General features: G+C 45.8%; 1 protein-coding gene and 1 long non-coding RNA gene across 3 annotated transcripts in view; one reads left to right on the forward strand and one right to left on the reverse strand.

Annotated features, from left to right (window-relative positions):
- The window catches only part of LOC144930440 (uncharacterized), a 27,305-nt gene extending 21,224 nt beyond the window's left edge, over positions 1–6,081 (reverse strand). Inside the window, exons 1-2 of the long non-coding RNA XR_013635625.1 lie at positions 5,763–6,081; positions 4,720–4,868 (exon numbers count right to left, since the gene is read on the reverse strand). This is a non-coding gene — a long non-coding RNA (uncharacterized LOC144930440). The remainder of the gene's footprint in view (positions 1–4,719; positions 4,869–5,762) is intronic.
- The window catches only part of LRRN4 (leucine rich repeat neuronal 4), a 14,466-nt gene extending 4,488 nt beyond the window's left edge, over positions 1–9,978 (forward strand). For both annotated transcript variants that reach the window (XM_073339679.1, XM_073339678.2), the window contains exons 2-5: positions 592–1,289; positions 2,966–3,170; positions 7,392–7,529; positions 8,362–9,978. In XM_073339679.1, the coding sequence (XP_073195780.1) occupies positions 599–1,289; positions 2,966–3,170; positions 7,392–7,529; positions 8,362–9,667 (2,340 nt within the window). In that variant the 5' untranslated portion in view covers positions 592–598 and the 3' untranslated portion in view covers positions 9,668–9,978. The remainder of the gene's footprint in view (positions 1–591; positions 1,290–2,965; positions 3,171–7,391; positions 7,530–8,361) is intronic.
- Positions 9,979–12,141: the final 2,163 nt, after the last annotated feature.

Consider the following 12,141-nt stretch of genomic DNA (forward strand, 5'->3'; position numbering starts at 1 on the left):
GCTGTAGTGTAGACACTAACTACAGCAATGCAAGGGGTTCTCTGCTTGCTGTAGCAAATCCACCTCTCCGAAAGGTGGTAGTCTAGTTCAATGGAAGAATTCTTCCATTGACCAAGCACTGTCTACACCGGGGACTTGGGCTGGCTTAAGTACGTAGATGGGTCAACCTAACTTTCGTGTGTAGACCAGCCCTAAGTTGGCTGCTGCACAGGTAGGCAGAGATGATAGTGCTGCATGTGTGTTTGTACAGCACCTAGCATGATGGGTTCCTGGTCTATGAGTGGGGCTCCTAGGTGCTAGAAAGATAATACAACTAATAAATAATAACAGGTATAGTTTGGGACACATGCTGGTTGCCTTTGGGATGAAAGGTTTTATGTACCTTTAAATATGCTCAGATGAGGCTTCCTTCCCAAATGCCTCATCTTTATGGCAGTTTAATTACAGCAGAGACTCTAATTATCACCTCCACCATCTGCAGGCACCAGCAAAACATTTATCAGTGTTTTGCTTTCACATAGCTTGTGGCAGCCCTAAAGGGCTTTAATTTACTTCTCTATATTGCTCTTTTGTTTCCCCCTCCCTGAAAAGCAAAAGAATGTTTTCCCTCCTGCTCGCTCTTTCTCTGCTGGAGTGGGAGGCGGCGGCCGACCTGACAGACAGAGCAGCTCCAGCTGCGCTGGGGGATTTCACAACTCTTTTCCAGTTGGCCCAGCAAGACCACTGGGAAAACAACGTTAATCTTACCAGCATGTCCTGTGAGGATCTGAGGAACAAGACATGGACCCACTTGCATCTGAACAACAACAGCCTGCAAGCCTTCCCTGCCTGCCTGCCTGGGGGACTGGAGGCCTTAGACCTCAGCACCAACCAGTTGCCTGCGCTGAGTGGCGTGGAGATAGTGAACGTCCCAAAGCTGCGTGCCCTCTCCTTGAGGCACAACCACATCCAAGAAGTTGTGTGGGGAACCGGAGCCCTCAGTAGCCTCCAGTTCCTGGACCTAAGCACTAATAAATTGCCCTCTCTGCCATCATGCCAGACCGCCCACCTGCCAAACCTGAAGTGGCTGTCGCTGGCCGGAAACCCCATCACTGAACTCCAGCCTCTGGCTTTCTCCTGTTATCCACAGCTACAGTTCCTGAACTTGTCTGCCACTCTGCTCGGGCGTGGGAATGGCGGAGGGATTAGCGCGTCAGCCTTTGCAATGAACATGTTGAAGGGGGACACCGGGAACAGAGCTAGGAGCACCATTGACATGCTTGACTTGAGTGGGACCTTTCTCAAGAAAAGTAAGTTTGAAGATTTTTGTGGTACACATGGGGCCTGATCAAACCTGATGAAGTGAAACCACTGTTAGTGTCACAGCTACCAGCAGTAGAACTGCGGACCTTCGGAGCTGTTACCAGGAGTTGCGACAGCTTGAGCTAAAGGTCACTAGCTGGGGCTGTAACAGACTCATATCCTCCACTGATCAGGCACAGCGGAGGAACCTCTAAAACACACCCACCAGTCGGTTACAATCAGCAGTGGTGGGAATTCTCTTGTGTAGACAAGACTTCAGAGGGGAAGGTGGAGAAATAGCTATTAGCACAAGCCTAGCAACTACACCTGCCCACAACAGAATTTCTCATCTGTCCTCATAATCCCTCAATCCCCGTCCATTATCCTCTCCGATTATCCAGCTCTCAGCCTTGGGCTCCTCCCTTTCCTCCTCTTTTCCTATCCAGAGTCTTCCAGAAGTCCTTCTCTTGTTCTTCAGTGGCCTGTCTAACGTCTGCCTTTCCTCCCCCACTGCTAAACCCTACTAATCCCTTCACTTTCTCCTCTTATTATTGGCACAGCATGGAGAGGCTTCCACCAAGATCAGGGCTTTGTTGTGTTAGGCATTATCAATCCACAGAGCAAGAGGCAAGCCCAGCCTCAAAGAGCTTACAGTCTAAATAGACAAGATAGGACCATGGGAGGATGATCATCCCCATTTTATAAATGGGGAAGCTGAATCCCAGAGAGAGGCAGTGACTCGGAGTCTGTGGCAGAGCCCAGAGTGCACCCCAACTTCCTCAGTCTAGTCCCTTAGCCACAAGACCACTCCTCCTCTCTACAACAGTCTTTCCTCTCTCTCCCCCCCTCTCCCTCCTGGGATCCTGTAACATTTCATCCAATCAAATGGGTAAAATAATTCCAACCTGGTGAGATTCAGTGAAAGGATAATTGTTCAAATCCTTTGAGCAAGACAAAGGAAAGTAGCTGTGGATGTGTGAAGGGGAATTATAAACCTGCTGTTCTCATACAGCCAGATCCAGGCATTCCCTAGCAGAGGTTCCAGCCCAGTCACTAGTCAATCCAGGACTGCGCTGCGCTGAGTGAGGGCGCTTTGCCTTACAGCTGTGCTGCTAAACTGCTGGGGAAATAACTAAAGGCCTGGGAAATTTATATTTTTTTCTATAATTTTTTCATTTTTCTTTTGGGGAATTTCATGTTACTTTGATTTATCCATTTTATCCATGCTGGGGGGGCGGGTGAGTCCTGCCCTAGGAGCTGAGAGGACCTTGGGGGTTGGACCCCACCTGGCACTCACCACGCAGTGACAGCTTCTGTGCCCTGGGGCTGGGCCCAGCTCTTCACTCTGGGCATAGTGAGCTGGTACCTGGGTCACAGCGCCATTCTGATTTGGCCCAGCTGCCCCCCATCATGACAGAAGGGCAGCCAGGCCACAGCTGAGCAGCGCTGTGACCGTGTGCGCCAGGTTGCAACACACGGAGCAGGGAGCCAGGCCCAGCCCCCCAGGAGCCGCTGCTGCAGGGTGAGGTTTTTCATTTCATTTCATGTTATTTTGCATTTGCTATAACCAGCAGGTGCATCAGTTTTCAGTAAAACTCAATCCACTGCAGTCTGCTTACTGGCCAGTCCTAAATTCAGCAGTTCTCCGCTCACATATCAGTCACCTGGGTCGTCTCTGCTTCAGTTCAGCAGGAGTGGGCCCAAGACTTGGTCAGCCTTAGGTCGCTCCACCTTGCAAGGATGGCCCAGCTGAAGAGCTTCGATTTGGATCTATTCAAGTCTCTGCCCAGGCTGAGAGAACTGAATTGCCAGGACTCCCGTGCGCTGAGCAGGGTGAGGACGGAGCTATTTGACGATGCTTCTCACCTGACCTTTCTCACCTTCCAGAAGTAGGTATTTTCTTTGCTCATCCATGTGTTAAAATGCCGCTGTCTGCTGAAAGTGTCTAGTGACAGCTGGGTTCCCTCACTGCCCCCATAATTCCCCTGGAGTCATCCAAATAGGAAGGTCTTTAGTGCATGGGGGAGCTGCCGTTTCAATTCACTTGGAATTCTTGCGAGGCCTTGTTGGCACAGCAGAACTAGGATTTCCCAGGCTGTGTGCCAGAGTCTCTTCCCTGCTCCAGCTGGTGCAAAGATGCCAGATCTCTCCATTGTCCTATGCTACTCCCCCTGCAGCCTTTAGTATAGAGGGCATCCTGGGCACCTGTTAGAGAGGTGTTAGAGAGGAGTACACTGCACTCCAGAGATCTCTGGCTGGCAGAGAGCCCCTTAGGTGCCATAGCCAGCTGGTGCAGACTAGAGCAGCCATGAAGTTGCTCTAAACTTCACCAGCGCTGTCCTAGTCGTGTGTCTGATTCTGGGGACAGTTCTGACTTCTTCACAAGCTCCCAGCCTTGCTGCACCCGTGGATACTGGGAGTAGCAGAGAATCTGGCCCCATGGGCCAAACTCACATCATGATGCAGAAACCGCCTGAAACTGCCTTAATAAGCCTGGTGCAGTTGTTGGCACCTGTCAGTGTGCGGTTCTTTCTTCCTTTCCTGGGCAGACTGGTGATTTAGATTTCACTGAACTCAAAAGGCCAGAATTCCCTCTCAGCTGCACTGACTTCAGCAGAGATACAGGAATGGAACTGAGAATCTGGCCCAAAGTATTCATGACCCTGCAGCTTAATCTCGCCTGGGTTGTGGAAAACCCAATGCCCCCCATTCCCTCGCCTTTGGAGTATTTAGCCTAGACCAGGCCGAAGTGTGTTCAGCAGATGTTATAAGGCTGATGGACTGGAGATTTCTGGAGCGAAATCCCCTGCTAGTGTAAATTGACGCAGCTCCACTGACTTGATGATTTCAAAGTTTTTGAGAATGGGCTTGTCTGCATTGGGGGCTAAACTGGCGCTGCTGTGATCGATGCTGCAGCCATCGATTTGGCGGGCCTGGTGAAGATGCGATAAGTCAATGGGAGAACGCTCTCCTGTTGACTTCAGTACCTCACCTCCCCAAGAGGCAGAAGGTAAGGAGACACTCTCCTGCCGACTGTCAACATAGTGCAGTATAGACACTGCTGTAAGTCGATCTAAGCTACGTCAACTTAACTTATGTATCTTACATAATTTAACTAGCGTAACTTCGATCGACTTACCTTATTAGTGTAGACCAGACCCAAGTAATTCTACTAGGTAGACCCTAGGAAGAGAGATGGGAACAATAAGTGAGACATGCTCAAACCAGGAACTTGAAATATCTATTTAGATTGCAAGTTCTTTGCGGCAGGGACCCCCTCTTTTTGGTCTGTATGTGTAAAGTGCCTAGCACAATGGGGGCCTAGTCTACAACTGGGACTCTTATGCATTACAGTCATACAAATAATAAATAATAATAATAAATACCTGCCTACAGAATTCACTGACTACAAAGACTAAAACAGGAGGATTAACGTACCTGGGATAGGGGATTGTCGAGACCAGAATGGAAATGAAAGGTTAGGATGGCATAAGCAAACACAGTTTGGATAGGATATTCGAGACAGCGGACCAGGATAAGGAGGGTTGACCTAACTGCTGTCATGTTGAAGCTCTGGCAGCTTCTCTCTGCAATGGATGGTGGAGAAGGGAAACACCGTGTTATACCCTTAGCTTTCCTAAGAAGATTTAATTAAAATAATGAAGGTTAATTGTTAAACACTGGATTCAGGGCAGACAGGTGTGAAAGGCAAGTGCCGAGGGGGAGCTGGCTCAAGAGAGGAAGCTGTGGAATGTAATAGTAACGTGTGACACTGCATAAGACTAAGAGCAGGGTCCCCCAAGCGACAGCTTGGAGCCGCTTTGTGTATCCTGTAGATCAGTATCCAAAATTCTCATGCCAGGCATTCGACAAATAGCAAATAGCAAGGAAAACTGCAGTGGGACATGCGATGTTTTAGGGAGAGGGAGAAAGGGAAAGTATTTTCATCGTAAGTTACATCTTCAGGGCACCTTGCAGATGTAACTAACTAACCCTCTCATCATCCCTGTGCGACAGGGAAGTATCATTAGCGCCATTAGCTGTGGAGACGGAAGCATCCTGGGGTAAATTCCTTAACTCACATTGATTTCAAGTTACTTCTGCACTGCCAACCCCACGCCTTCAAAAATCATGAGCTGGGCCCTGCAAAATCAGGAGATTGGCTTAAAAATCACGAGATTGCTTTAAAAAATAGTAAGTGTGTGTGGGGGGGTAGCTCTTTGCTTTGCCTTCTGGTTTTTGAGCTTTTGGGGTTCAATTCGGGTCATGTTTTCAAGTGCTTGTTCCTGCAACCACAGCGGTGAGAAACTTCTGGTGCTGGGGTTTGAGGTAAGAAACACCAAATATGGCGAGACTCGTGATAAAATTCATGAGAGTTGGCAATGCTGGAGCTTGGCCAAAAAGTCAACACTGGGTCACTAGCAGAAGCAGCTGGCTATTGTGTCTACTCCCACAATTCACTAGACTATGTTGGTCTGTACCTCACTGCTGGTGTCCATGGTAACCCGTGTTGCAACAGACCCTCATACCAATCTCGGAAAGTACCAATGTTCCACTGGAATAGCCGCAGTGCTCCATTTATGGATGGTGTACAGGTGTTGTACTGTTTCTTTAAACCTCCATCAGGAAGCCAGGCAGGAGGAGTTCTAGGCAGAAACTGCAATGCAGCAGAGAGAGACAGTAGTTATTGCTTCTTGGAGAATTTCTTGTTCTGTGTTAGGAGAAAGCAACTCTGTGATTCTTTCAGGGAAGGATACAGAGCTAAGGATGTATTTTGCATCACATACCATGGGTTACACAGTTATGAAGTAGTTAATGTAGATAAAGGTGTAACATGAACAGTGAAGGCAATGTACCAGAACAGCAAGTATATTGCAAATAGAGCAGTCAGGACTGATTAGGAAAGGATTTAGAGGATATTGTGGAAAATCCTTTAAGCCACCAGCCAGGAATATGAATGCAGCAGAAAATGAACAAACAGGGCACTGGATTCGTGAACAGAGGACAGACCACAAGTCTAAGTGGTAGTGAACAAAGAAAAGATCAAACTCTGCTCTCAGCTACACTGCTGGATTTGGGTACAGAATTCACGCAGCGCTGGTACAGAAGATGGGCAAAGGCGGCCTTCCTGTTCACAGAACTCAGGTCTAACTCGGAAGGAAAAAGCACAGGACAATTCAGGCACAAGAAGGTGCAGAGACAACAGCAATGTTGCTATCCCCAAGTTCGAAAATCAGGAGTAATGCTTAAAAATCATAGATTGGCTTAAAAATCCAGAGATTTTTAAAACAACAATAAATGTGGGGTGCTTTTCCTTTGCCTTCTGATTTCTGACCCTGTCATGTGCACTCAGGTCACATTTTCAAGCTTTTCTCTGCAACTATGAGGGCTCAAAACTTACCTTTTTTTTTTTTTTTTTTAAATGAATGCTGAAATTCTCAAATTGTTCCCTGGATTCCAGGAGCTAGAGCTTTCAGAAAAACATCAAATATCATTACACAGCTGGTAACACTGTACCAATGACTAGAGCCCTGCACAGATACAAAATTTGTATCCGCATCTGATCCGCGATCCACAAGCATGGTCTGTGGATATATAGCGGACATCTGCAGATTTGAAGGACTCTACCCATGAGTCAACATAAGGTGGATGGTTGGCATGCAGAAACTGAAGCTATTCCAAAAATGGCGTGAAAGGGTTGAAAGGAGGCTGGAGAGTGAATTAGGAGGACCACAGGGCAGGAGAAGAGGTGTAGGATGAAATGAAAGCCAAGATGAATGCAAGGGTTCAGGGATAAGACAAACTTTACCAAAGCAGAGTTGCTGGGTGCAGGGTTCTTTTCTTTTCCTGCTGCCGTTCCTACTGCATTCTGGTTATGCCTTTAACATAAATTTGCTGCAGAGAATGAATCTAAATTGGGGTGAACGTGATGATACATGAGGGTGATACGTGAGAATTAACTTGGTTTTCCTGCGGGGGGGATTAGTAATCTGCTATGAGCCAGGAACAGATTACTGCCTCCCCAGGGAGCAAAGAAGGTTGCATGTCATCCCTTATGCAGACTCCTTAGCGGACACTTGCTAAAGATTCTCAAAATTTTCATCTCCTAGCTGTAACCTGAGTTCCTTTAATCCTTGGAATATCAACTCATCAGGTAGCATCAGCATCAACCTGTATGGAAATCCTTTAGAGTGCAACTGTGGACTTTCCTGGCTACTTTCTGATCCGAAGAGAGTTGTACTGCAAAGGTAAATGACCTGTCAGCAGCATATTACTCACACAACAGGAATGTAGGAGTCAGTATAAGGATTATCCTGAGCCTGTTTACTTCAATTTTTGCTACAAGTTGTGCATGGATGGTATAGTTTTCCTGTTGAAATACAAACCCCACCAATATTATTCGGAATCACCATCTGTTCCTCAAGGGACAGACATCTAAAATAAAGTTTCCTTCAAGAATTAAGTATGGACTAATTATATTTGAAAGCAGCACTGTGCTGTTAACACAAGCAGAACTATAAAATAATGGCATCTACTGATAATTTATTCTCTGCCTCCCCCATTAGTACATTACTGCGAGTACAGATAAAATGTAAGCTAGCTCAGTGGCCTTAATGACATTGTGCCCTGGAGATCTGCAGTCAAATTGCGAGCTCTGATTCCTAAGCCAGCAGGGACCAAGAATACTTTGGAAGTAACTACACATCACTCTACACTGCCCCCTGCTGTCAGACTGGGAGAGGCATTACTCAAACATGGTTTTGGCGCGTAATGCTTTGTGTATTGTGCCTTCAACTTCCACTGCACCTTACTGAATCAGACCCGTGGCCTTCCCAGTTGGGGGATACTTGCTGCCCCTTGCAAAATGTATGCAGCCAAGTTGGTCATATGGTGAGGAAAATAAGCCTGAAAGTGCAGAACTGTAGTCAAGACTCTGCTTGGCTTTGGCCCCAGATTTCATGTGAGAGAACAGGTTTCTGATTGGCATTAGCAGCTCACTACCTGATACATTTCATAGATACTGAGGGTGCCATCCTATAACTGTTATGTCATTTCTAATTTGTTTGCTTCATCCTGCAGGGCATCTGACACCATTTGCAACACAGCCCCAGAAGACGGAGAGATGCCTTCATCCTCATCGTCTCTTTCGCTGTTACAACTCTATGACGAATGCCAGGCCAAGAGAAACACCACATTCCCCACATCAAACACTCCTCCTCCCACAGAAGACTCTTCCAACCTTCCCATTATCGATTCCACTACTGTGGCAGCAACGATGGACTCTACTCCATTTGCCGAAGAACTTTACAGCAACTCCTTGGTGCCACGAAACATGGTAAGTATGACGCAAACAGCTCAGATGAAGAATGATCCCACAAGTGTGGACGTTTTTTCCAAATCTACTACCAATCCCACTACTGAAGGAACAGCAGCCACCTCTTCAACAATTCTGGGAAAGCTTTATAGCGACTCCTTAACTCAGCAAAGCACTGTGAGTACAATCAAAACAGATCCATTGAGGAGAAATGCCACAACGACTACTGCTCTGTTCCACCAAGAGGAAACATTCTACGAATCTACTAATAACACTTCCACTGAAGTGACAGGACCAACAGGGACAAACTCTCCTCTTTTTCCTGGCATAGTAAGTCCATCTCAGACAGATCAACGGCCGCAAAACCCCACAAAGGCAAACCCTATTCCAAATCCTACCCATGCTGTAATACAAGTGGATTATGTAGATGACTATTACGATGATGATCAACCAAAGGAAACCACAGTTCAACTGATAATAATCTCCTGTGACTACGACCCCTGCCGCCACCTCCAGAAGCCATGCTCTGAACTTCAGAGGTTGTCCCCATGTCTGTGTCCTGGAGTGTCTGGAGAAGACACTGTTCCGGATCCACCAAGACTCAGAGAAGTATCTGAAATGACAGACACATCAGCACAGATCCACTGGTGTGCCCCCAGTTCAGTCGTTGATACTTATCAGCTTGCATATCACGCAAAAGGCAGCGAGAAGACCCAGACCCTGGTGGGTGAGATCTATCCCACAGCGAGGCAGTACACACTGTACAAACTGTCACCAGACACCACCTATTGGGTGTGCGTGATTGCTTCTAACAAAGCAGGATCGAGCCAGACGATGAGTGAGAAGATTTTGGGCAATCCATGCACCCAGTTTACAACAAAACACAGCTATAAATCCATCTTTGCGGTCTTGTCCCTAGCAAGTGGGGTCTTCCTAATCACCACCATCGTATTGTCTGTGTGCCTGTATCAGAAATGTAAAAAGCCTCACGCTGAGCAATATGGCACACACCTCATCTCTTATAAAAACCCAGCATTTGATTACCCCTTAAAACTGCAGCCATGTAATTAGTCCCAGGTAGCTTTGTCAACATCTTACAGCAACACATCTAAGTGGAATCCAGCTGCTCACTTGGTTAGGAGCTCCTCAGAGGGTTGACTTCATCCCAGTTGTAATTCCAATGAAATTACACCAGGCACACCTGTGGCTCCAAATGCTTTGTTTTGTTACAACGGGACACCACCTGGCCTGTTTCTGAGATCTCTATTTTCCATTTCCAATGATCTGTGTTTGGGGTGAAGTTTCCCTTTTTATTATAATGTAGAATTATTTTCTGGCAGCTGAGTGGGAGGTCCCAATGAGGATGATTTTAAAATGAAGTGGGGGGGAGGGATGAGGGGGATAGGGGTGGCACAACCTGATGTGGAAAGAGGAAGAGGCATAGTCCTGAAGTTCCTTGGCTATAGTGCTTCTCTAATCTAATCTAACATGATGTTGAAGCACCCAGAAAGCCCTGATAAAAATAATCCCTAGCATGTATACAGTGCCTTTCAGAGGTAGATATCAGTGTTTTACAAAGGCACAAGGGTTTATAGATTTTAAAACCAGAAGGGACCAGTATGATCATCTAATCAAGCCTCCTACAAAACAGTGACCACAGAATTTTGTCCCGTCATTCCTGCATCAAGCCCCTAATTTCAGGTGGAAAAACATCTATCATATCACTATCCCCCTTGTACAGATGGGGAAATTACCAAGAGGAATGGCTAGATTTTTTTTTAAAAAAGGTCTTTAGGTGCCTAAAGGTGCCGATAGCTTTTGAAAATCCCTGTAGGCCCCTATCTGCATCATTAAGCACTTAAAGACCATTAAAAAAGATGGCTCAAAGTCCACAGCCCTATTTAGGTGCCTAAATAGCAATGCCCTCTTTATCAGAAAAGCTGTACACACACAAATCCACTTGCACCTTTGAAAATCAGTCTACCTTACTTAGGAGCCTCGCTGTGGATTTAAGAGCCTACCTTTAGGCACCCAGGATTGGAAATTGTGGACCTTTGGGTTTTTTGTTTAAATACCTACTCAGCCCCAAACACTTTTCTTGAAAGTGTCACCATCCTGCCTTATTAGTGCATGTCCCTGGGACTAGGTCTACAAAATAGCTGGCTGGGGCAACAGGGTCTCAGTTGGGATTGTACTTGGGTAACTAGACTGAGCCATGCTGCCATGGCCACACTGTTGTTTTTAGACTCTAGCAGAGTACACTTGTGTACATTTACCTGAAGTGAACGTTACAGCTGCGGTGTACCTGTACAGGTCTTCCAGCAAAACTAGCGCTCACCAGACTTTACATCCCTCATAGAAGCAGAAAAAAAGAGCAACAAGAAAAAAAACCCGTCAGTCCTTTATATGCTATAAAGAAACAAAAATGACCACAAGCCCATTTTAAAAAAACTTTTGCAGATCACCTTTAAATAGCCTAGGTAGTGTTTTGTGTGTTAAGATGCTGCCATGCTGGTTTTGCTTCCATCTTATTATTCCACTACAGCATGCTCCTCTCACTACAGAACATACATAGCTGTAAGTGAGGGTTTGTACAGGGGCAAAAGGGCATGAGTGTAAACTCTGAGATTTTTGCTGTTGGAGATGGTTTGAACTCAACAGAAAAATGCAATTGAAAAACAAATGATTGAAAATGAAGGGTGGGAACGCTCTTGCGGTCCTCGATTGAGAGGGGCCACACACCCACAATGCCAGCCAACGCAGTGGGAATGGCAAATGTGCAGCACCACTCAGGATCTAGCCCCTTAAGAACGAGATGTAAAGATTTAATGAATTAAAAAAAAAGTGTATTATAAGCTCCTTGGGGCAAGGACAGTCTTTCTGTTCCATGTTTGTACAGCGCCTAGCACAGTGGGGGGTTCTGGTCCATGAATGCGGCTCCGAGGTGCTATCACAATACAAATAATAGAAAGAATATTGTATGGAGTCTCCAAAATGAAAGTAAATGGCTGCAATTATAACATGGGTCTCAATCATTCCACCATCAAAAGAACAAAACAAGCAAGTTAGTACCATGTTAAATGATCAAAGCCTTGGATTGATCTACAAAGTTAGTAGACTAGTGATATTGAGGTTGACTGGGACTGTCATTATTATACTGAGGGAGATAACTGAGTATCAGTGCAACCTAGCGTGGGTAGAGGTTGAGACAAGTCCTTAAAAACTGAGATCCTGTCCACTCCAGTGGACATTTAGGATGAGATTTTCCAAGATACCTAAGGGATTTAGATTCCAATTAATTGAATTTACATAGGAATTGGGCATCTAAATTCACTTAAGAAGCTTTGAAAATCTCAGCATGAAGCATGAATCATCATTTTAATTTTTTCAGGAATCAGCAAAATGGAAAATTTAAAAACCTGCAAACTAAGGTTTTCTACTATCTTTAAAGTTTAACTTTTTAAAATCTGTTCCACACTAACAATTCTTTATAGATTAGGCTGATGTTGGCTCTACTTGTTCCAAAAACATGCAGCATCAAGACC

Source organism: Lepidochelys kempii, chromosome 3, assembly GCF_965140285.1.
Source record: "Lepidochelys kempii isolate rLepKem1 chromosome 3, rLepKem1.hap1, whole genome shotgun sequence".
Lineage (NCBI taxonomy): Eukaryota > Metazoa > Chordata > Testudines > Cheloniidae > Lepidochelys > Lepidochelys kempii.